The sequence below is a fragment of the Glycine max genome, chromosome 16 (genome assembly GCF_000004515.6).
Source record: "Glycine max cultivar Williams 82 chromosome 16, Glycine_max_v4.0, whole genome shotgun sequence".
Taxonomy (NCBI): Eukaryota; Viridiplantae; Streptophyta; class Magnoliopsida; order Fabales; family Fabaceae; genus Glycine; species Glycine max.
Window position 1 is genome coordinate 37,656,035 of NC_038252.2, and position 25,888 is coordinate 37,681,922.

Consider the following 25,888-nt stretch of genomic DNA (forward strand, 5'->3'; position numbering starts at 1 on the left):
AACCAAAAAGAAAAGAAAAGAAAAGAAAAAAGAAGGAGAGGGGCTACACCTAAAAAGAGCATAGTGGGGGTGTGATGTGAGTAAGTGTGGGTGATGGATCAATGTGACGCTGACAACTAACGGTTACAAAATCCAATGGTGCCTGTGCTTTCACACTTTGACCCAATTGACCAAACTTGGGGCCTTTGAGAGACAGATACATCTTACTATTAAACTATTAAAATATTTTTGTTTATTTCTCATTAGTCAGATTTGCATACTAATGAAAACATATTAAAAAATGTGGCATCAAACATTTTTAAAAAATAAACACTAGCAAATGCTTTTAAAGTATTAATTAAATAAATAAATACAAAATGCATCTAATAAATTTTTTAGTATATATCTTAAATATTTTTTACCTACGATAATTTTATTTAAGTCGAATAAAATTATTATAACAATAAAATGTATATTCAAAACTCAAACTTAAAATTTATGGTTAAACTTTAAAAAATTGTCACATAAACTGATTCACAATACTTAAGAGATTATTATTTATAAGATTGACATAGTGATAAAAAAAATGAAAAGAAAAAAAGATTATAGATTCATATCTTTATTATAAAAATCTATTGATCAATAAAATAAAACTATTCCATAATCCACTTGCTTAATTATATCAAAGAATATAATTTAACTGGTTGAATATAATATGCGATTTGTTATAAATTCTCATAGATAAAAAATGTTCAATTATAAAAAAAAAAATTATACAGATAATATTATTGTTAGAGTTATATAAAATGATCACACACGTTGATGGTAAAAAAAAACATTTAATGCCTACAAAAAAAAAGTAAATAAACATTTAATAGTAACTTTATGATATGAAAGTTGCAATATAATTATTTAATGTAGTTTAACTAACCATATTTAAGAATAAGCTTTGAGAAATAATGGTTGAGGCAAGAGGTGTGGTAAAAAATGGGAAGTGGGTGGGTCCCAAAAGTAGGGTAGAAGTGAGTGGATGAACGTATATTCATGTTTGGCTTTGGCATTGCCAGCCTTTCAGTTGGTCCTTTTATCTTCCTCGAAACCCACACCCAACTCATTCATTTTCATCTACCTCACCTCACTATCACTATATCTTCCTTTCCTACATTTTTTTTCTTTTTTCTTAAGATGATATCTCTCATATTTTTGCTTAAGATTTTATGTATGCCAACTTAATAATACATTGTTTGTTAATGATTTTATAATGTCCATTTGATAAATACTAATAAAAATTATTTCCTTTCACTATTAACATATGTTTCACTCTAAAATTGATAATGTAAAAAAGATAATCTAAAATCGGTAAATGAAATTAATTTAAAGATATAACTTAACTGTATTTAATAAATTCAAAACTATTTTTTTTATCAAACATATTTATTTTATATTACTTAAATTAAAATTATATATCTAACATATTTATTTTAAAATATATAAGTAAATTAAAATTATATAAAAAAGATGTGACAGTTGAAACACAATAAAATCCAGAGATGGAGTTGAAATTAAAAAAATTAAACTTACATCTTTTAAATCTGAACCTATCCTGCTTTTTGTGAGGCAAGAACAAGAATGAAAAAGTCTCTCACCATCTCCTCATCATGCCCAATTGAATCAGGTAGGATGAATTAAGTGCATGTTTGGAAAAATAAGTTTGAAAAAAACAATCCAAATATGTCACCAAAATAAATTTATTCTCCAAACTGAGGTTGGGAGTTCCCAAATAGAAAACCAAACATAACCTAACCTAAGTTCTCTCTCTCTCTCTCCCCTACGCCACTTGCCTTTTTAGTTCCAACCAGGATCCATCATCTCTCCATCTCATTCCCCCTCTTTTATGGCATCACTTAATTTTCTTTTTCACTCTTTACTTTATTGTTTATATAAAGGTTATTTTGTTAATTTGTTTTTCTCCAATAAATTTTAGCATGCCAAATGTTACCTGGCCTCATGGGTCCATTTGGTTCCAAAATAAGCAAAGAAAACCCAGAAAAGTTTAAATGTATATAAATAGCTGGAAGAAGCAAACCTAATCCTTAAATTGAAGAACATTAATTCTTGATTCATTTTGTCTAGCTCTTTCATTCACTTTGCACATAAATTTTTAGACAGATCAAATTTATTTGTAGATATAGTCAGTGTTGTTGAATCGGCTATTTGATTCCTTTTGCTGCGATTGTCCTATAGCATATTTAAATTTTAAAAAACAGTACGCGTTTATTTTTATTTGTTTTATAATATAATATTTTGGAAAGTAAAGAAGGTTGAGTGGAAAGTAAGAATATTTTATAAATTACCATTTTAGCCTGTCTGTTGCATAGAAATAAATACTCATTTTATACAACTAAAGTTCATAATTTATAATAAATAAATATTTATAAATATATAAATTATATTTTAAATTTATGACGAATAATTTATATTGTGATATATTGATATTTTTAAAATATATATATTTAAATTCAAGTTAGAAATAAATTAAAAATGTTGAAAATAATAAACTGAAAGAGCTAGTAAGTTAAATTAAATCATTTAGTAATTCGGTTGATATTAAAAGTAATATATCATATTCAAGTAAGTAACATATTTGAATTTTTAAATATATATATTGAAAGTGATTGATGTATGATATTTAGTTATAACTTGTTAAATCATTTAGTTATTAAAAGCATAAAAGGATATAATATATGTGTGGTAGAGTAGGAGAGTGTAGTTTATCACTTTTTTTATATATGAAACTTATCATTCCATGAGAAATGGGAGGAAGGTTCTAAAATTTGGTATGAGTTTTAAATTTCAAATTTTCATTTCAATTTTCATTTCTCTCCACCCAAAAGATTCCGAAAAATCAAGAGAGAACATGTAAGTGAGAAATTATATAAAATGTTTATCAATAACTACAATAAATTTTCGTAGTCTTCTAAAACTTTTGGCTAAACTATAATTTCTGTTTTCTTTAATTTAAACTTTAGATACGTGGTTTTAGTCATTCATATTTTTTGTTTGCAATTTCATTTTCTGCATTTTAAAATATTTACAATTTTAATCTAATTCTCAATTTTGTATACATTTATTTTTTAATTGTTTAATGTAAATTTTCACCCTATCACAATACTTACAAAAATTATAGAATTTTTAAAATATGTGGACTAAAATGTGAAAATAATAATAAAAGGATCAAAATAGTAGATCCGGGATTAAAAAATACCAAAATTATAATTTGAGAAAAATAAATTATAGTGTTTACACTGGGTTACAAAGAATGTTCATTTCAAGTAATTGAAAGTAAACATGTGCATAAAGTCTATATATCCTTGTGAACTCTGAACGATATAGAAGCACTACAAGAAATAGTATTGGTAAAGACTTTATTAGACGAATGACTAATAGCATGTATCAATTGTTCTTTCTCATTCAATGAAGTAGCCAATCAATCTTGTATTTGCATACTTGTTGTGCAAATGTTAGTTTCAATATAACAATATTTTGTTATGTCGTGTTTATTATATATCGTTAAAATATTGGATTATGTCGTCTTAGACCTAACAATGCGAGTATCCTTTTATCGTTAAAACATTTTCCCTACATATTAATGTACGTATCTCAATTACTCTACAATGCTTATCAAAATAAAAATATATGATCGATATACTCTGTAAATAATTCCAAAAGGAACACAATCAATCAACTTCATAACTAATTATTGCAAAACTTGAATTCTAAGCTATCATCACTAGTTGCTTTTGGACAAACACAGAATCCAGTTCATCCTTGAACAAATCTAGATACATTTTGAGATCAAATTTCCCCCTCTGCCATTTTACTTTCATTTTCTTAATTTCTTCATAATTTACCAAATATTAGTGGAAAACATGACATTCTGAATTACGCCAATGGGACAAGGCCACTGAGGAGCTTATCAACGAGTCTTTGTCAGCACTAAAAGAAACACAAACGATACAAGCATTATTAATTAGTACTCTTTGAATGAAATATATATTTGAGCTCCTCCTTCAATTTATTGGTTGATCCTCAACTTGATTGATTGGGTGGTCCAATCAGTCTCACAATTCCTAGAAGAATTCCCTTATGTGTACCCAACAGAAATTGTTAGCCAAAACTTCTAGATTATACAACAAAGCACCATGGAGAGAGAAATCAAGCACACAAGATTAAAAAAAAAAAAAAGTATACTAAGAAATCCCAAGAGCAATAAGTCATCATGCCTTAAGATTTCTCATATCTCATGATTGCTATTTGCCATCTAACTAGGAAGATATCTATGATCTATCAGAATATAATTTGGACAGATACACTAATTGAAATTGTTGAGTACGGGTCATCCAACCTAAAATATTCGAATAAAATATCTCTAGGTTCCCAAGAGTCAAATTTTGGAGATGCATATATAAGTAAAAGACTCCAGTACTTAAGTCAATGTTTGCATGATATAAATAGAAGGTAAAAACTAAATATAAATACCTTAAGCTTTATTTGTCCTATTTATATGTTCTCGATTCGGTTATCTTGATGTTCTTATGTGAGGTGACGTGAGAAATGTCTATCTAAGCAAGTTCAGTAAAAATTTAACAGATTTTAGGTTATGGTTTATTGCTTCATATTTGTAATGAGGTTTATTCTTAGCTGGAAGCCTGTAATTAAGGTTCTCAATATATATGTTTTAGAACTTTGTTATAAATTTTCAGTTAATGCATCAGCGGTTTGATTTAATTTGTCAGGTTGGCTCAGATTTTAAAAAATTACTCTAAAAAAACACTAATTAATTAATATAAAGACTTAAATATATTTTTTAATCTTTACGTTTGGGGTATTTTTTATTTTTCATATTTAATTTTTTCCCTTAATTTCAAAAATTATTTTTTTAGTTCCTTCTAATGAATTTTGATGGTTTGAATGTATAATTTATGGTAATTTTTTTTATCATAAGAGAGACTAAAATAATATATTTTTTTTAAATTAAGATACTAAAATAAACAAATTTAAATTTGGAAAAAGTAACAACCTAAATTTGAGAGATAAAAGCATACCCAACTCTTAATAATATTATACTTTTGGAGGAACTACTGTTAGGAGATATTTGTTGAGTTTTTTTCAATATGCATCTCTTGGAGGCCAGTGTGAATGTTTAATACTTGCACAGGTATCAATTTCACAAAATTGTAAGAACATCTCCTTATCTTGAAAAAGAAAAAAGAGAGAGTTGTTAGTGCTAGAATCGTTATGGTTTAGTCTTAAAGTGCTAGTACTCTTCACTCTAATTTGGTACCCAATTACAAAAGTGTTCCTCTCCAATCCTTTTATTTGGAGATGCTACGCAGGAAATAAATTCTCTTCTCTGAACTACTTGTCTCCATCTTCCTTTCTAGGCCCACTTTTCTACATTGACAATTCAACATGAATATACCCTTTGTCCCATTTGGCACCCTGATAGGGAAAAACATGTCGATGAATAATTATATATATAAGTTACAACAACCCTAATGAGAAATTTAGAATGGGAGAATAAAATTGATAAGCTAGCTAGATTTTTGCCTTATATATTATTCTAAATTCGTTCACATTAGGCGATTTTTGTTTTCTTTGGTATAACTCTGCGAATTTACCTCCTAAGTGGACGAACAAGAATATTTGGCAAGTGACGAGTGAGCAGGACTTGAGCACCAAAATAGCATTTGGTAATTATTTTTTCTCTGTGCCATATACGCATTCTATATATTTTGTGATCATATTATTTTGTTTGATGCAAATTATTGATTAATTGTTTTGAAAAATAATTTTAGACAAAATTATTCATGCAATATCATCCACAATCAATTTACGAATCATTACTCATACAGTTTAACATGATAATTAATTATATATACACAAGCAACGTCATTTATTGTCCCATACTAAAATAATCAACCATAAAATTTATGACTTGCATGAAAATATGTATTATATAATAACAAAAGAAATTGTGTAGAAAATGATATTATGATTTTTTTTCCCCAACAATTCACAAAGGAAATAAATAATGGTGTTAGATGGATTTATTTACTTACATAATAGCTCAAATTAAAAACTTATCTGTGTGTGAAGGGGACAAAAATAAATGCTCAATCTACCAACCGTAAGTAATCTCTAATCTTTATATTCTATATGTCACGAACCTACCTCTGGTCATCACCACTTCTAGCTGCTGCGGTGACAAAATGCGAATAGTTTCTTTTTCAATTAATAAGTGCATGGTTGGTTATCCCTTGCTGATAAAAAAAAAATTGCAAAAGTATTTCATCTTTTTGTGTGTGTGTGCTCAGTTTTTGGTGGTCTATTAGATTTGATATCAAAATTTATGCAAATTAAACAAGATGACTGTAAACCAAATATGTTTTAAATTACTTCAATTCATTTTATATTCTATTTTATAATATTTTTCAACTGTGTCGACATATATATAATATAAAATATGCAAGATAACGATAATTAATGAATTGAAATAAATGGTCTTGGTTTATTAGGACAAATGTCCCATGTTGAGCTTGTTCTGTGACCTAAAGAAGCCCCCATCCTTATCATCCCACTTAAGCATATTAATTTAACGGGAAGTAACAGTGAATGAGAACGAATGGAGGAAAATTATCCCATTTGTGAGAGTAGTCTAGTTGAGTTGTAAGCACACCAATGGCTGTGAATCAAGATGGCACCCACACACGCACTCTTTGTGTTGGTACCATTTATCTCTTTATCAAGATGGCACCTAATGGTGCTAATTCTACTTCTAAAAGGTGGACTGGTACCATTTCAAAAAGTGGTATTGGGGCCAAATCATGTAACCTAGTGATGTGTGTCTATTTATATATTATATATATCATTCAGGTGATAAGACTCATTTATTATGAAAATAAGAAAAATAAATATATATGAATAGATTTTATCTCTTTTTCCTTCCTTTTCCCTTCATTCTTTTTCAATTGACTACTAAGTCAATTTTATTGATGAGTTTGTTTAAATTTATTTATTAACACAAGTATTTATTTTAATAAAATAAATAACTTTATGTTCTTTTAATATATTTGTTTAAATTGTTTCTGCTTAAAAAAATAATTTTATCTTATTTTAAGAAGCAAATCCTACATGTTTTTTTTTAAAATATTTATTTTAAAGTTTTTTTTTCAAACAAACTCACTTATATCTCCTAATAAGAGAGTATAGTTGCTTGACCTTTTCTTGAATTTGTAGTTAATTAGTGATACTTTTTTTAATAGATTGTTAAATGGATGATAGTTTTTTGGTAGATAAAATTTAGGAGGAGGGAAGGTACTCCAACCCAAGGTAGGGGGAGCCTTCTCGTTAAAAAAAAAAAATGCTTACAAAAGAACATATATTTACCTCATTCTAAGGAGATGAAAGAGAGAATCCAACATGTGATCTATCAAATCTAAAATTCTGTCTTACTTTACTCAACTAACTTCTTCGGATTGATAGTTTCTTAATTTATTAAAATGTCATGTCATTTCTTACTATATTAGAATGTCAAACATTAACTAACATCTAGGATCTTAATATATGATAAACTCTCTTTTAATTTAAGTCTTTATCAAAAATGAAAAATAAAAATTAAAAACTTCATAGAACAATTAATAAGCGAATTTAGAAATGGTACAAGCCTCACAATTTTCATGTTCATACTAAATTAAAAATGGACACTTAAACTTTAATTTTAATATCGTGTAATGTCCTTTGGATCTTTATAATATATGTGAAACATCGTATTGAATTGTTAAACCACTTTCTCCTAAAATGCTATTGAGACTATAGTAAGTGAGATATAATAACACTTAATCAACAAACTTTAGCATAAATTACTTGAAAATACAAGACCTTTTCTCTACCTTTAAGGTTGTGGAAAGTACATTATTTAAAGGATATGAGAGGTTTTGTACTACAATTTAAAAGTAGTTTCCCAGAAGAAATCAGAAGCAACTTAATTATTTAGATGAACTATTTTTTATCCAACCATGCCATTATATTTCCCCCCATCATTTACTTCCATAATAAATCAGGAAATATTCACCGATCAATAAACACAGAAGCATACTCTGTCCATTTTAATTACATTCATATTTGAATATTCTTTTCTGTTATGTATATTTATACTCAATTATTTTCAAAGGGAGACAAAAGAACTTGAACGATATAATATCTGGTAATGCCGGATACAATATATGCCATGTAGTCTCCCTGTAACAAAAGAAGGCTAATCACTCGTTGATACATCAAGGTTAATTATAAATATTTGATGAATGATCATCAATGGTTTCCAATCACAAAATTAAACACAAGTGCGCTATGTGTTGGTTGGAGTTTTTGGAGGGGTATATGTAAGACTTGGAAATACACCCACGAGCACCTGTCTTGGAGGATTGGAAAAAGAAGAAATGTCCTTTTTTTTGAAAGATTAATGGATACCTAATGCTGGCATAATTATAGCTAGAACTTGTCAATAATGATGTGCTAGGACTTAATATTTACTCCATGCAGGCTGATTTGCCCATTTTAGACAAGTTTTATCATAAATATTTGCAAAAGAAGAAAATAGGAAGGACAAATGAATAATTTCTTTTTTCAAGCTAAAAATAACTTATATGTAGATTAAAATCAGTTTTTAGCGAAACTAAATTATTTTAACTTATTGAATTGTTCCAAACAAAACCTTTATATTTTTAGCTTTGCTGGGGGATTTTTCCCAAATTGTATTCGGTCGTGGCTTTTGAGTTTGTTTTAGTCCCTTCTCTGAAAAAAATAGATGTTTTACTTTAAGTTGGAATATTTCTTTATAAAACATAAGTTTGCAAATCGTTTGCAAACTTTTGAGTTTTTTTTAGTTAGGTAGACATAACTTGATATTAGAGTATTATCGGCCGGTTATGATTTAGAATCGTTTGCAAATCTTTAGTGTTGCAAACATCATACTTTAGCTGCTCAGCCTTGGACATGTAGAGTTCTTTTAAGGTGTCCCATATCTATATATTAATTAGGAATAGCTTCTTGTAAGACTTAAATATTCCTTTTTCTTTTAGGCCAACTATTAACAATTCTAACTTCATATATTATTTAAGAATTAATTCATGTATGTTTGATTTTCTTTGATGTCGTTAAAATTTTGATTGTTAGACAATTCTTCTTGAAGATGATCCTGATGATAGTTCCAATATATTCTTATAAGGAGGTAAAACAAAACTGAATTTATTTAATTACTAATTGGTAATTATTACCATTTTATAGCTCTACGCTTGTAACCTACCCTGAAGCAAACAAGCAGTGGTTGGCTTCTCAAGCAACGAAAATTGCGAGTGCCTTACCAATAGATTGGTTCTTTAGTGGATTAAGACCTTGGATTATACCCATACCATTGATATAATGCTTCATCTCCATTGGCGAGCAAAAAGATTAGCCATGCTTAATGACCTGGTCCATATCATATTCTCTTCTCTCTCTTTTTTAACACATCAAAGGTTCTCTTCTAATCATTAATATATTTTATAGGAAAAATACAAATTTCTCACCATTATATATATTCCTTGATAAATATTCAGGTCAATACTGATCAATGGCCTAAAATTCCAAGTAAAATACCACACCAACGTTATCTAATGTGCATAATGTGAGTGGTTAGGTGACCATAGTATTTGTAACCCTATTATTTTATTGTTCAATGCCACTTGATAAGCCAATAAGGTCATGTCACGTTATCAATTGTCCGCACCTATTTAATATGCATATCTTAGCCATTTAAAGTCCAGTGTGCCTTCTGAGCTAGGGGTACTCTCTTACTTTTTTCTTCTTTCTCATGACACTGATTTTAACCACAACAAAGGACAGTGGTGAAGTGAACCATCAGATTCAGATCCCTCAAATCTTTGTAAGGAGTCTGAAGGAAACAGTAGCAGAAATGGCACAAGAAAGCATAGACCAACCCTCCCAAACATGACCTTAAATAAATCAGGAACCTCAATGTTGCCTTCTAGCAAGTCCCATTTACCCATTGGACAGACAGGGCCAGAAAATATATCCCTTTGAGGAAAAAAAATGATCCAAGGCTTTGATGTAGAAGATGCCTGTCACTCACCATATTATTACACTTTCACTAGTAGTAGTATCTCCATCATCCATAGGATGCGAAACAAGTTTATCAAACATAAATTAGAGGTTCAATTTCTGACTACATAAATAGAATAAAAAATATGAAGAGGAGAGTTTCTTCTTAATTGATATTTTAATTTCTCGAAGAATTAGTATCAGGATTTTTAACCGTTGGAATATCTTGTTATTAGAAAAAAGAAAAGTGGTATCTCATCTTATCAAGCCAGACATTTATATTTATTTGATTATTTTATATTAGATAGTGACTCAAAAACAGTGTGCGCAAAAATAATAATGCACCACTTGTTCCAAGCGTCCAATTATTTGCAATTAGAACAAACTTAAAGAGTTTATTATTGTGAAACCGCATTATTAAATTAATTCCAGCTATCATTGATTCGATTGCTTACAATTTCCCCTTAGAGTAGAGTGGTCCCTCTTTTTCTGTGTTGATAAAGTGCCATATGGAAAATCCAAAATCAAATGCAATTTCGGGTGTAGGTCGTTGGAACTTTGTTCTAATGCATAGATAATGATGTTATGCGATCGTGGTAGTTTTGTTGTAATCTTTTTGATGCTATAAGAAATTGCAGTGACTGATTCAAATTCAGTTACAATTTTTTTAAATATATTTTCCCGTTTTCTTGTGATTTTCTGTATAATTTAAAGATCAACATCAGAGCCTGACAGGGCCTTGGCATTATTGAAACAGCCATCTCTAGGGAATGCAACTGAACTTGCTTTCAATTCCATATCCAAACATAAATTTGCATAGATTGGTTCACTCTGAGCTGTATTTTTTCTGATCTGTGCTATGCATGAGCATGAATTCCAAGGTGAGGTTACTCTGAATATTTAGAGTGCAAAGTGCAATTTCAACTAGAGATTTAGAGAGAGAGAGAGTGAAAATATATAGACACCTGTATATATCAAACACTCCATTAACATTTTTTTTCTTCTTTTCTTATCATATCCATCGTATCACCTAAAATATAATATATATACAAAGTGATGAATAGTGTTTGGTGCATGTCCACCAAACTTCACCCTTCCAATTATTGATTTCATTTCAGTTTTATCACAAGTACATCGTACAAATTAATATTTCTCAGGCCAACTTTAAGGGAGTTCCTTCCAAAGTTGCTATTAAAGAAATTAAATTTCACGTGTAGTTATTTACAATCAATAATGCAAACGAGAAGATATAAGCCCCGGTAATGCTTTGTACTCTTTTTACATTTTTCCCATACCAGCATCAAAGTAGGCCCTGTGGAAAAAAATGCATAAGATTAGTCAGCGAAACATTTTTTGGTCTTTGATTGAAAATCTCACTGGTAAAGCTGACATTAGATCTATGTTTTTTTTTTATATATATATAGAAAAAAATTTGCTTTGGTTGAGAACAGTGATTATGTAAAACATTCTCTAAAATAGGGACCTAAATTGCTTGCAGTTAAATTTCTAGCAAATTGACCCTGCAGTCATGATCCAAAGGCTGAACTTTTTATTCTCCTTATATTATATATTATAAGGGTTGGAAAATTAAATTAGGGATAGATTAGAGATTCAACTTCCCTTCTTTCTTTGAATGTAAGCAATTCACTATCCAAGGTGACTCTAGATTTGAACCCTTAACAGGTAAAATTATGGTTTACTTCTATTGTAAAAACCACTTTTGGATAGTTATATCACGAACAAAGTCAAGGCAACGAAATTTTTTTTTTGGGGAATCCATATAGTGCAATGTTCCAAATTTAGTCAAATTAAGATTGAAGGAAAACTATTCAAGTAATTTAAATATGTGTTTGGATTACCTTATTTTAAAGCTGAATTTTTTTCAACAACTTCAATAAAAATAAAAAATAAAAAAATGTTTGTTACTATTTGTCTATCCCCCAACATGGACTCATAAGATGAATTTAGTGCAAATCCTACATCTTCACAAAGGGGGCCTTATATTACACAATGATCACTCTAGAATATTTGTGGATCAGTCAAATCTCCACTTGTCCTCTTAGTTAGCAACAAGAATCAAAAGAAGTCAGAAGTCAGAGTCCTTCTTCATAATCAAACATCAAGGAAAAGGCTGAGGTGGAAGGAGGTAGTCAGTTGGCTGCTTGCTTATCATGCCCCCCAACTTATATATAGTTCTCAAATGAAAAAAAAATAATGTACACCTTTAGCCATTGTATCTACAGGAGCAAGGTACATTTGTTTTTATTTATACCAGATCACTTAATTTTGACAGTGAAACAATTCTGTTAAGTCAAGTAGAATTATTGTAAGCAATAAAGTTTTCTTTTCTAATACAATTGCATAATTGGGTTTGAAACTCTAAATGTCTGGTTAAATTGTACCAATCTCATGTCATATGCCCGTTGATCCATGCACTAAGAGGTATGTATCATTTGGGGGTTTTTTTATTTTGAAAGAATTTACTCCCAAAAGGCCAAAAAAATCTATTAATTAATTACTGACTTTCTTTCATTTTTTCGGCATGAGAAAATATATATTTTTGGAATTATATGAGAGAATATTAATAATTAACAAGATCGCTTGGGCCTAAAGTAAGGACTTTAGAGGCCTTATCCTTGAGTTGTCCTTGTCTAGTTGTCTATCATGAATTCATAATAATAATGATAAAGTGATCAATTGTCTTAATTTGTATCCTTCCACTCAGATACTATAAGAATGCTGTTACCACATGTGTTGCTCACAAACAAACAAAAAAAATAGTAGAAAAAGTAATAAAAAAGGAATTTTTTTATTTTCAAAATTACTATTTAAACAAAGTTGGCAAAACTAAATTTTATAAACCATTTCCATATTTATTTTCATTACGATTAAATCTTATTAAGGATATTGATAGAACCTACATAACTATCTCGTTTAATTGCAAGAAATTAAAAGATATAAGTACAAATAATAAGGGAAGAAACGTTTGAAAGTTACATTTACAAACCTCACATTTTTGGTAAAAAGATTTTCACTGGCTCGCGAGTCAAGTTGCTTGTAAAGTAGCAGTGTGTGATACAATATCTATCATTCTATCTTATATATTAATAAAACATAACAGTGATTACATTTAGACAATGTCTTGTCTAGTATTGGTTTGGTAGTTACAAAATTAAATATATAGATCAAATAAATATATTACTAAGATTAAAATTAAGTATGTAACAAAACTAGATTTGACACACAATCTTATGGTCTACCTGACTGGAGGGAATGTAACTGAGGTATCTTTTAAGGCAAATCATTCTATTCTAATAATATTTTGTCCCATGATATGTGTAGTTCAATTGATTGAATATTATAATAAATTATTGTAAATTTCTTGATATCTGAATTTGATTTCTAAGAATAAAAATATATATTTTAGATCTAGTAAAGTTTAAATCATTGTTATCTAAAACAAGAGTTTAAATCATGGTGGGTGAATAAGGCTCACTCACCATTTGTTCCTGAATGTATTTAATAATTATTGAAACATCCAGTTCTGCATTTATAATCTTGTTTACTAGCTAGAGTGGATCGTGTGGTAATTTTATGGTTTTAATTTAGTGGTCTTTGGGTTTGGTGCATAGGCTATATATAAAGTGTGACTTACACGGTGTGGTAAGAACTAAGAATGACTAGTAGTTCGAATTTTTTTAAATATACAATAGAGGTTTGATCTTTGATTATGTAATAGAAGATTGCTTGTAGGTAGAGGAGTTTTTAAAAAAATGAACAATCTACCCTGCCTTGTTTATTTTAACGGGTTAGCTATGCAAGAGAATAAGTTAATCATATGAGAAATTATTAAGTGGTTTTGTACTATCTATCTCGATCAATTTTTATATGACATATAATTAATTTTTTTAATTTATAAGAAAACAATTAATAATAATTAATTATGTGTCATATAAAAATTGATTGAAATTATATACTAAGTGAGTAAATGGTGTTTTAGAATCATCTATTAATTTTTCCTGAACCGTGAATACTTCTGTCAGAACTACAACTACAATAGTATTTTTATACGAAGCATGGTTTTGAAAGTAAAAACCACTCCAACATGTGCCAGAAGCCCATTCATTATCTTCTAAAATACTCACGCGTTCAGCCCACGAGGCACTGCAGCAAAGGCTATGAGGAAGAACATTTTCTAATCACAGTTCAAACCCATTAACTCAGGGTTGGGTGGGGGGAAGATTTTTGAGTTTGTAGTCCATTGAAAAGTGCCAAACACCAACTTTTTCAAAGATATTGTTTCATACAACTTTTTTAAATAAAAATGTTTTTTTTAAATAAAAATGTTTTTTTTAAATACCACTTTTTAAAGTTTTCCATGCATTTGTTTTAATTTTTCAAAATAATTAGAACTTGAAAAGAATAAAAAATTTGATTAAAATCACAAACCATTTTGAATAGCTTCTTATAAAAATTAGTTTTTTAAAATAATTTTATGATTGTAAACAAACATAAATTAGTTTCTGTTTTTTTAAATTCTCAAAAAATAATTATAAATCCAAATCATTTTTTCAATCTTAAACAAATGAACTCATTTGCTATATGTATAGGTTTAGTATGTTTGGATTATTGTTAATCCCTTCTAAAAGTACTTTCAGATTAAAATATATAAAACGTGAAACCGCAGTATGAAATCATGATAACTTTGAAGTTACTCTCTGGTGTGATGACACCATGATTTTTGAGTCCTTACCTTCAATTAAAACACACTAGTACAACATATTTGAGAAATCTATCTTGGATGTCAAACATAGGTTGCTAAAAGTAACAAAGGTGTTATTTTTGTTTCAAATGTACTTATGGAGAAAGCTCATTAATTTTCAAACATGTACATATTCTTTTTCAAAAGTATGTTTAGCACTCAAAAATAATTTTAAAATAGTTATCCAAAGCATGAACTATATCTTCTCTTACATGCCAAAACATTATTTTTTTAGGTTTGAAGCGACTACAGTGCATTGGCTCATTTTAATTTTGTTCTAAAATTCAAATTTCATTTTTGAAAAATAGATATAATGAGGACCAAATCCCATTCACTAAATCACAAAAGGATTTGATGATTGATGTTCTCAAAAGCTTAAATTGTTAGGTACGAATGAATTTCTTAGTTATTACATGTCCAATAGAAAGTAAGACATGCACTATTAAATTAAAGGAGAAAGAAAAGAGAGAAAAAGATGTGCCCTAAAAACCACTAGTTAAAGCCTATAATGCTGTAAGTTGTGAAACTTGAGCATGCAGTCACATGAATGGGATGGGTCCAAGATCCACGTGAGTGAGTATCTGAGTTTTTCCCAAGCTTAATATGCTAATAGTATTGCTCTCATTTGAATTTTTTTTTAAAGCAAATTATTTTATCTTGCTTAATGTTTTTTTGGATGAATTCCTAAAATATTATTGCTATAGGTAGTTGTTGAGTGTTGATCTTCACTCCCATGCACAATACATACCTGAAATGCGCTTCAAACAAGAATGATATAACTTCATTAGAAGGAAAATCGAGCCTTTGGGTTGGTAGTTGAATTAAGCAAAGTAATAATCGATTATTTCATAATGACAATTGAGTGAAATAACTCATTTTCTGGTTGGAGTAGGACCGGGAGTTGAATTAAAGCAACATGTCAACCTTCTGATGATCATTAAAAATGTTCCCACGTATGCATCGATCGGATTAAATATTACAAAAATTTTATATTTGCATAATTATAATAAGAGTTAATAGTCTTACCTTACGTTTGAATTTGGATTTTGATCAAAAAGGAAAAAACCTGCACATGGATCCGGACTATCTTTATTAAATTCATATCAAACATGCAATGTATTTAAGTGTCAATATGAGGTCAAGTATGCAGAAAATTAATCATTTGAAAACTAAACAGGTTTAAGGTTATTGGGATCAAAGGAAATAATTTTGGAATCTTGAATATCGTTCCTTGATCATTGAAAATTATGGGGAATCCATTCTAATATTTGATAAATCAAATATTTGTTAAACTACTTTCTCTTTGACCTTGTTCTTGAAGCTTAGAGAGCAAGTTCTTATTTGACATGACAACAAGCAATAATAACTAAAGTTTTGGATTTATATAGACCAACTAAACAAGTCTAAAGAATATGATCGAGTACATTCTTCTTTTGTAACATTGCAAAATCTGAAAAAGTTAAGATGTAATAAGAAAGACATAATAGGCTATAGCTAGAGATCTTGATCAAAGACAACATTAAAGCAATGAGAAAACACAAAAGAAGGGTTAGAATCACCCAAATAAAAAAGGGGACACTAGGAGTGACAAAAGTAAACTCCTAGAAGATATATGGGGATTATTGCTGAGTAATAATTACGTAGAAAGTTAGGTTATAAAGCAAAAGCTCACTGATTCAAGGTGAAAATTTAAAATAAAAAAACGCAGATGAAGGGTAAAAAAAAGAGAAAAGAAAAGAGGGAAGCAAAAGAAAAGTTACTGAAACAACTGAATGGATAAATAGTTCTGCCGCTTGACTTGATCTTCTACAATATTTTCCCTTTTACCATCAAATCTCATTTCAAAGAGTTCTTGTGGCCAGACTTTGTTATATTTCAAACCGGTTAAATTATCACTGTATAAATTCATAATCCATCACTGTAGTATGCAACATTGTTTTTACATTTTAGTGTTTGAAATAATATTATATTTTAATTCCTAGAAGAATAAATTATAAATTAATCTTGACTATTTTTCAAACTTATAATGAAGTCAAATTTTGTGGAATGGTCATTTCCGTAAATATATATATATATATATATATATATATATATATATATATATATATATATATATATATATATATATATATATATATATATATATTTGTCTGGAAAGGTATGAATTTTTGTTTAGCTAAAATATAATTTTTGTCTCTTTTATCTAACTGTAATTTTAATTTTTTTATTTAAAATAATAACATTTAATTATTCTTACTTTAATATAGTAACATTTAATCATCCATTTTTTGAAAATTTGTAATTTTGGTCTAATTTTGATTTTGACTACATTTATTTTTTTCTTTTATTTTAATTAATTTTTTTATATTACCTTTGAATTAATATTTAGGGCTAGAGTAAAATAAATAAAACATATATAAAATTAAAAATTAGACAAAAATTATTCATTTTTTAAAAGTTAGAGAATTAAATATCTTTATTTTAAATTGGGAGATCAAAATTCACAAAATAGACGATAAAAGTTGTACTTTAGCATTTCTTTCTATTATTCGGTTAATGCTTATTCATTCAAGGTTAAATCAAATGATGATATGATTAAAAAATGTTAAATTTTACTTTACTTGCTATTTTTAATTTTATTAAATGATGATTCATTTATAGAAAAAATTGTTTATCAAGTTTGTGTTTCTCATTTAGTTCTTTTAATTATGAACTTTTCTTTTTATTCCTTTAAATATTACGAGTTCCACATTTGATATCTTTCTAAATATTACAAGCTTTTCATTTGATCCTCCCATTTAAAAAAAAAACTAAATGAAAAAAAAATTATGACCTTAATTAGAGAAATCAAATAAGAAGAAAACAGAAAAATAAATTAAAAAGGAAACTCATAAAAAAATATAATGATTTTTTAAAAAACCGAAAACTTAATCAAGCCTCAATTTAATGATATTTAGATTCTATTTTATGATTATTAGTATAAACGAATCGTCATAGAAATCAACTGAAGACACTAATTTGTGACTATAAATAAAGTAATGTGGTTATTATAAATGAAAGGCTAAAATAAATAATATAGCTCTTTAAAATTAAATTAAATTAAAAATACACAGGCAATAAAAATACTTATAAGAGCGTGTTTGGATCTGTATTAATTTTAGTAAATCACATTGATCCTGAATCAATTCTAGAAGCGCACATCAAAACATGCAATAAGTTTAATAATATCCGGTTGATTTAGAAATTAGAGAAAAGGAAAGGAAATGCAGTAATTTCCCTTTTTATGTTCGTGTTACGTGAAAAAGGAAAACATTTGCGTACCGAATCACATTGTGGTCCTAAAAACATGTCTTTTGCTAAACATGGAAATTTATATCCTCAAATTCTACTTCCGATAGATTGGTGTGGATCACTTAATGTTTGGAATCTCTCGATCTGCCAAGTTTCATAAATGATCCCACGTGAATAAAGACTAAAGTGTACTCTACAGTTTACCATAAGAGGGTACCTTGTCATTATTATTAAATATTATGGGGTGGAGTTTTTTCTTTTTTAAACAATCTTTGCAATGGGGTTTAATTTGAAGTTGCATGTGGCTTGTGACCTCCATCAAAACAATAAAAAAAAAGGTATATATGAAGATTTATTGCTATAAAAAATGGGAAGAAGTAACTCCGCTGTCAAACAGGATCTGACCCATTCCACCGAACACAAATGATAAATAATATTAACAATTGGTTTCATAGTTAATAACTCAACTCATTTTACTGGAGTTGAATCCTATTCTTTATTTACATGTACAACATTACAATTAAGATATTGAGATTTGAAAGTGTTGGAAATCTTAGGTTGTAACGGTACCAACATTATCTTTGATGTGGTTGTATATTCTCAGGACATGTAACTGTTAATAAGTGTGGAAAAATAGTCATTACTAGATATTCTTCTGAGACAGCCAAACAGGTTCTAGATACTTCGATGTGCCGCATGACTTATGTAGAGTTTCTATTCCTCTCCCTACACAGTACACACTTTCAAGGTAAATTTTATGACTAAGATTAATTTACACAATCCTAATTACTGCATTCAATGATTCAAAATTATTTCTATTATAATCAATTTTACTTAACTTCTAAACAAATGGACCCTACCAGTAGCTAGAGTGTGGTATTAGTAGACAGATAAATGATAATCATGCCATGTAAGTGTATAATTAAGAATTCGATCATTAAATTTGCGTGTATGAAAAAAATATTTATTGGAAGAAGTTAACCACTTAAATATAGATATCTGTATTCCAACAAATTAGTATCTAACTCAAAGTTGCAAGATACTTGAAGTAAAAAACAATAAATGAACCCTTAACATCTAGCATATATAGCATCCCGGAAGTTTAAGCTCAAACAAAATTTCATTTCATAGAACAAAGAAGCATGTTAAATGTTAAAAGAGAAAGATACATGCATCAGCATACGGATCATCTACGGAAAACTAACAATTTCAATAAACTGCAGCTTTTAATTAGCATCATAGATATCAAAATTAATTTAATTGTTTCAATCATTATCACACAACTGTCTTAAGGCTTATTATTCAATAATTAAATAAACAATGACCAAGACAGAGGGTCATATACTAAGCTAGTTAGCTTAGTAGTATTATTTAAATTGCTACATTATTTAAATTATATATCAACTTATCTTCTGCTTCTAAAAAGTGTGCTGTGTCTGCTTGTATTAGTGATTGGCTGACCAAGATACATTAATTAATTAGTATATATTTGAACTCTAAAGATCCCTCCCTCTATAGGCCAATGACTAGCCTTCTTTTGTCTCAAAACATTCTCACGAAAGAAAGAAAAAGGGCCATCAATTAAAGTATATATATATTAAGGAAAGCAATGGATTATGGAGGATTTGTAGGATTTAAATGGAAGTACCTACATACAAGGAAGTATATATTATCAGTGATAGGGAAAAGGCTTGTATCAAACGTTATGCCAGAATCTGTAAAATCTGTAAAAGAAAGAGAGAGAAAAAAACTCAAAGATAAGGAACTTTGGTTCCTTTAGGTCTATTTATAAGCAATGATGGTTGTGATGAGTGAAAACACTTTCTTTAGAAGAAGCTGCAATAAGAAAAGAAAGAAGGGAAGAAGAGAAAAAAAAATGTCACCGGTTGGATTACCACCTGGCTTTAGGTTCCATCCAACCGATGAAGAGCTTGTCAACTATTATCTCAAGAGGAAGATCAATGGCCAAGAAATTGAACTTGATATCATTCCTGAAGTTGATCTCTACAAATGTGAACCATGGGAATTAGCAGGTTTTCTTCTTCCCTTTAACAACCCTTCAATTCTTCCAAATACTTTGTTTCTCATATTTGTCATTCATCCATTTATTTACCTATATTGGCTTGCACATTCACATTTTTTTCTCTCACATAGAAACACATTCAAACAGAATAATTTTCATTTTCCAATATCATGCTAGAAATTGTGTTTTCCATTTATGGAGTTATAATATATTAAGTGCCACATTAGGATAGGTAATCTATATGGAAAAACTCTAGCCCCCCAAAATGGGACCAAACTAGCTACATCTTTGGTGGACCATGTATGTGCTTTATTTACTATTTTCGTTTTCATCATATATATTACTATTATTTTGATGTACTATATATATTAACTACATTATTTTCAATTAGGCAAAGTTGTTTGACTAATTGGCAGATTTTGGTGGAACATTTTTTTGATTGTTTAATTTTGCATGGTTAGAGAAATCATTTTTGCCAAGTAGAGACCCAGAGTGGTATTTTTTCGGCCCCCGGGATAGGAAATACCCGAATGGGTATAGGACAAATAGAGCAACTCGGGCAGGTTACTGGAAGTCCACTGGGAAAGACAGAAGAGTTTCATGCCAAAGCAGACCTATTGGCATGAAGAAGACTTTGGTGTACTATAGAGGTAGAGCTCCTCAAGGGATCAGAACTGACTGGGTAATGCATGAGTATCGCCTTGATGACAAAGAGTGTGAGGACACCACTGGATTACAGGTATATATTTTCTACCAATATTAATATATCAACAATGATACATGGACATCTCAACAATATAAACACTTCTCATATTTTTCCATTTCTTTCTTCCTGCCACGTCGTATCACTTATCATAGTATCATCTTCTGCTTTTTTATTTTTTTTTCCTCACATGATGTAAACTAGCATCTGGTGTCCACAAAACATTATTCCAAATAGATATATGATAGCACTATAGTAAAGCTCTTAATGCCTACTTACACAATCAAAAGTGATTAGAAGAAGACCAAAAGAACAGTGTGGAGAGATAAACAGTCACCCTGTGGCAATTATTTACTCTTGTAATTCATTAATTGTCATCAATTTTCATAATCAAGTGATGTCAGTCTAGTTGAGTTTAAAAAATGCATTGCCAATCATGCAACTTGTGTAGTTACTTTGTCATGTCATGTTGTACATATTCACAAGGCAATCAAAACTCCTTTTATTATGAAATCAATAGTTATCCACTTCAAATTCTTTTGGATTCTAACTTACTGCAATCAATGGAGTGAAATAAGCTAAGAACTAGAGATGATTTTGAGGCCTTGGAGAATGAGTATGGCGATCGAATTAGTTAATGACACCTTCCAAATTAGCTTTTACAAGTCACATCTTAGAAAAGTAAATGTTTTTGCTGTATTTAAAACTAGCCTCTGGTGCCCACCTGACCCTTTACCTACTTTCAGAACTCTATTTTGTTTTTGTGTAATATGCACACTTTTTTTCACATATTTGAACCAAAAAGCATGAAGTTCGATGCTTAAGGGAGTGACAAAAGCATTTTTCATTGATTATTTTCAGCCCCTCTTTTACACAAAGACAAGAAGGAGAAAAAAAAGATAGATAAGCTTTAGTTCCATATTCCCATGATGATCAAATCAGAGTCACACTAGAAACACAGTGAGAATAAAACTTGAAACTGTAGAAATAAATGAAGTACATGAGACATTATACATCTTTGGAGAGTAGAAGAACGTGAAAATTGCATGGCGTGCATGGAAAGCCTTAACTTTTGTAGGAGCTTTATTCCTTCTCTCTCTCATGTTGCTTTATGCTTGTTTATAGTAGGTACTCTATAAACGTATGACTGACATATTCTTTACTTGTGTTACTCTAATACCTCTAAAATGACAAAGTTCTACTGCACCTTGTTCTTTCTTTATTTTAATGCATGTAAAATATAATATAATGCAATGTAATGAGACAAAAGTACCATCCTCCTTATGATTCATATCCCTTCTTGATTAAAATTCTTTAGTTATTGGTGTCTTTGTCAATTGTCATTATTATCTGTTCAACCTTCCTATTCCTGATTTATAGAATTATTAGATTCTAAAAGCCATCAAGGCTTGTGCATCTCATAAAGCAGCTATAATTCTCCCATCACTTTCATTTTGTGTCGGTCACTTTATACTTTATTCCTAAACACCAAAACATACCAATAGGTACCATACTATATCCCAGAAATTTTACAAATAATTAAAAAAAAAAGGAGAGGGATGGTACCAGTCAATTGTACCAACCAAATATTCGTTACAAGTAAATGTCTAAGCCAGGATGTGTGCCAATCAGGACATGGCGATTATAGCATGGGATTTAGCAATGAAATTAACATAATAATATGTTCCACCCTTTTAGTAACCTAAAAGTGTCCACTTGATTAGGATATAGTAGCAGCAGTATTATATATTCTTAATAAGAAACATGGACAAAACATTTAGCAGTCTTTGAATATTTATGTCACGAGCTTGTTCAGATATTGCCTTTTATGGTTTTAACTATACCACATTGTGTAGATCCGTTTAGGCCTCAATTTTTTACTACACTGCTTTAATTGATCATTTCAAATGTAGGCTAAAAGACCAAAAGCAATTGCTAGCTAGGAAAATCCTATACTGTCGTCATTCTCTGTGTTACTTTAGGCTGCATTAGTTTATATTAACCCAAAAGAGAAAAGTGTCACCAACAAAAGTCCAAATGAAGTTCCTTTCACACTAGTTAAACTATCTTGCAGGATACTTATGCATTGTGCCGTGTGTTCAAGAAAAATGGAATCTGTTCTGATATTGAAGAGCAAGGACAATGTAGTATATCACTAATTGAGAGCTCCCAAACCATTACTAATGAGTGTGAAACCATGTCTCCTGACATACCAGGGGCATCATCATCATGCTTGGAAGAGGAGGACAAAGATGATTCTTGGATGCAGTTCATTACAGAAGATGCATGGTATTCTTCTAATGCAGCTATGGTTGGTGGTGAAGAAGTATCACATGTTACATTTACAAACTAATATTTTCAAGACCAAATGGCAGGCCAAATTGGTGGTGGATAACTTGGGAGCTGGATATGAATATAAATATATACATTTCATCATATAATAAAATATTTATACCTTTGCCATATAACTGTTATTAAGAGATTTAACTTTTGTTTTTCTGATTATTATTATACTTAATTGGTGAGGATGGTTTGGTTTGTTTTGGTTTGGTGGGCTTGTTAATTAGGGTCATATTATGGCATTGATTTTATACATTTTTGTACTAACCTCTATCTCGAGGTGATCTGGGTGTTATTTGTGGAATAAGTATAAATCACAACTCAAGTGTTAATTAGTTTCATCATGTTAATTTTTCATTGGGAGAAGGAATTTTAGCACTGAAGAAAGGCAGTGAAATGTATAATTAACTATGTTAAGCTTGTTTACCAAAATTTTAGACAGTGTTTTGTCAAGTAATTTTGAAACCGATTGATCTCTAAATGCTACAATTTACATGGACAAAACTAGCATTAAGAAAATTTTAATCCAATGAAATTTTTAGATGATCAGTCAGACTACTCAAACATGCTTTTTAAATTACATACTAAATGAACAACTACGTTGATATCCAATACATAGTTAACAGAATTGCATAATAGCGTAACTAATAGAACTATCAAAACCTTTCACAGAGCTTTGCAATGAGCAGCATACAGAACATCATGTGTAAATGTAAACTCCGTCTTGTCCCCATGACAAGCAAAAATCTAACCACATCATCCATTCAAATTCATTAGCTATTAAAACGAAAGATCTGGCACTTTCAAGCTCTGGTACTTTATACACAACAGAATCAGTGCTCCTAAAAGTAAAAATAAATGTACAGCAAACATGACTAATCAATGAGAAAACAGTGAACTTTGTTGGCATAAGCTGTAATAAATGACTAATTTGGTGAAGATGTAACAAATATTTTGTTTTGATTTTCCACTAATTATGGCACTTTGATCACCTCATTCTTTTTCTTTTGCATCAGAGCTGAGTTTCATGGTTTAATTTTCTGTACACATTGTATGAACAGATTCTTATATTTTATATTCAGAGTTAAAGAATATAATAAGATGGTATACAATTTCAAGAAATTAATTATATAGATTTTTGCTAAATGCAATTTCAAGATCACAAAATGTATAAACATGTAAAACAAGTTTTGAACCACCAAGTTAATAATAGAATGAACTGGAAACATCATGTTTGGGTTCCATCAGTAAGATTCTCTTATAATATCCTGCAAGCAATTCTATACTTTCTTAATTGACTACTCTTTTAGAAATTCAAGATATCTATCCTCAAAAAATTAAAATTTATTTATCAATCTGATTTTAAATTAAATCATTTTCCAATGAGAAACTATTAGTTCAAAGCAATGAATATTGTACTTAAAACAAAATAGGCTGTGATTATGTGATAGGAAAGGAACTGAATTTCCTGTCGACAGTGATCTGTTACAAAGGTAATAAACAGAAATTTTGGATGGAAAAAAAAAATCAAAGGAAAACTTCTCTGCATTGTGGCAATAACCACCAGAAAAAATTATTACCAACCTATCTCATTTCCCCTTTTCCCTTGTATCCCACACAACCTTTAACTTAGCCACAATGCTTTCCACACTTGTTGCCATGTATACAGTTTGTCATAGCTTACATAAATCCCTTGCTTTTCCCTTACCCATATAGAACTGCCTAACAATAACACAACAGAATTGTGTTGATAATCCTTTTACTGTCACAGAGTTAATTCCATGAAACAGATTTGTTGACAGATTTCAGGAGGAAATACAAATCATCTATAGGTATTTAAAGGTTTAATTATTTATTTAGTTCTTGTAATTATAGGAACTTCCTTTTTAGTTTGTATACTTTAAAACATCATTTTTTACTCTCTACACATCTTTTTTTAATTCCTTTCAGTACCCGTATCATTTTAATCTCTTTTAGTTCCTTCAAGTTCTAAAATGGTTTGAAATGATATATACATGTACTAAATAAAAAATTACTAAATAAAAAAGTAATTATTGATTACAAATTGAATAAATTTCCTATAAGGTTATTCTAAAATGAAATCAAATGTCTGAATATATATATCCATCATGATCCACGTTGTCGTCATCATGATGATCATCGTTGTTATCATCGTTGTCATTATCACTATTGTCGACATGGTGGTGTTAAACACCATGACCGTTGTTTCCATTATGATCATAGTTATCAGCCATGATAATGATAACAATGAAAGTAATGACGGCGACAACAATAACAATCATGGTAGTGATGACAGATATAACAACAGATGTAACAACTATCATGACAATGTGACTACAACGACATGATGGTGGTGGTAATCATGATCACGATGGTAATGATGACAAGTAACAACAATTGAATTCTTTCATAAATTTCATTTTATTTTGTATTCAAACACACACACACACGACACATAAACTAACTTATTTGTTCATTTGTAAGCAATTGTTATTTTAAATTCAGTAACATATTAAAAATATTCATATTTTGATAAGTGATATCAAATGTTTTAAAGTAGGAAAAATCTAAATGCATATTATAATTTTAAAATCTTAATGTTCTTTACTCA

General features: G+C 29.3%; 1 protein-coding gene across 2 annotated transcripts; it reads left to right on the plus strand.

Moving 5' to 3' along the window:
• The first annotated feature begins 19,869 nt into the window (after positions 1-19,869).
• LOC100784495 (NAC domain-containing protein 86) lies at positions 19,870-23,591 on the plus strand. Of its 2 annotated transcripts, none has more exons than XM_041010668.1 (3): positions 19,870-20,223; positions 20,675-20,952; positions 23,133-23,591. In XM_041010668.1, the coding sequence occupies exons 1-3, from the start codon at positions 19,986-19,988 to the stop codon at positions 23,355-23,357; spliced, it is 741 nt and encodes a 246-aa protein (XP_040866602.1). In that variant the 5' UTR covers positions 19,870-19,985; the 3' UTR covers positions 23,358-23,591. The 2 variants fall into 2 exon arrangements, with proteins under 2 accessions (XP_040866602.1, XP_003549188.2); XM_003549140.5 differs by having other exon boundaries at positions 19,878-20,223; positions 22,991-23,591.
• The last annotated feature ends 2,297 nt before the right edge of the window (positions 23,592-25,888 follow it).

Excerpts from the sequence above, each read along its gene's own strand:
- LOC100784495 (XM_003549140.5), top strand. The coding sequence starts at position 19,986 with ATGATGGTTGTGATGAGTGAAAACACTTTCTTTAGAAGAAGCTGCAAT. Across the intron at positions 20,224-20,674 it reads TGAACCATGGGAATTAGCAG|AGAAATCATTTTTGCCAAGT; the intron begins GTTTTCTTCTTC and ends TTGCATGGTTAG. Across the intron at positions 20,953-22,990 it reads AGGACACCACTGGATTACAG|GATACTTATGCATTGTGCCG; the intron begins GTATATATTTTC and ends ACTATCTTGCAG.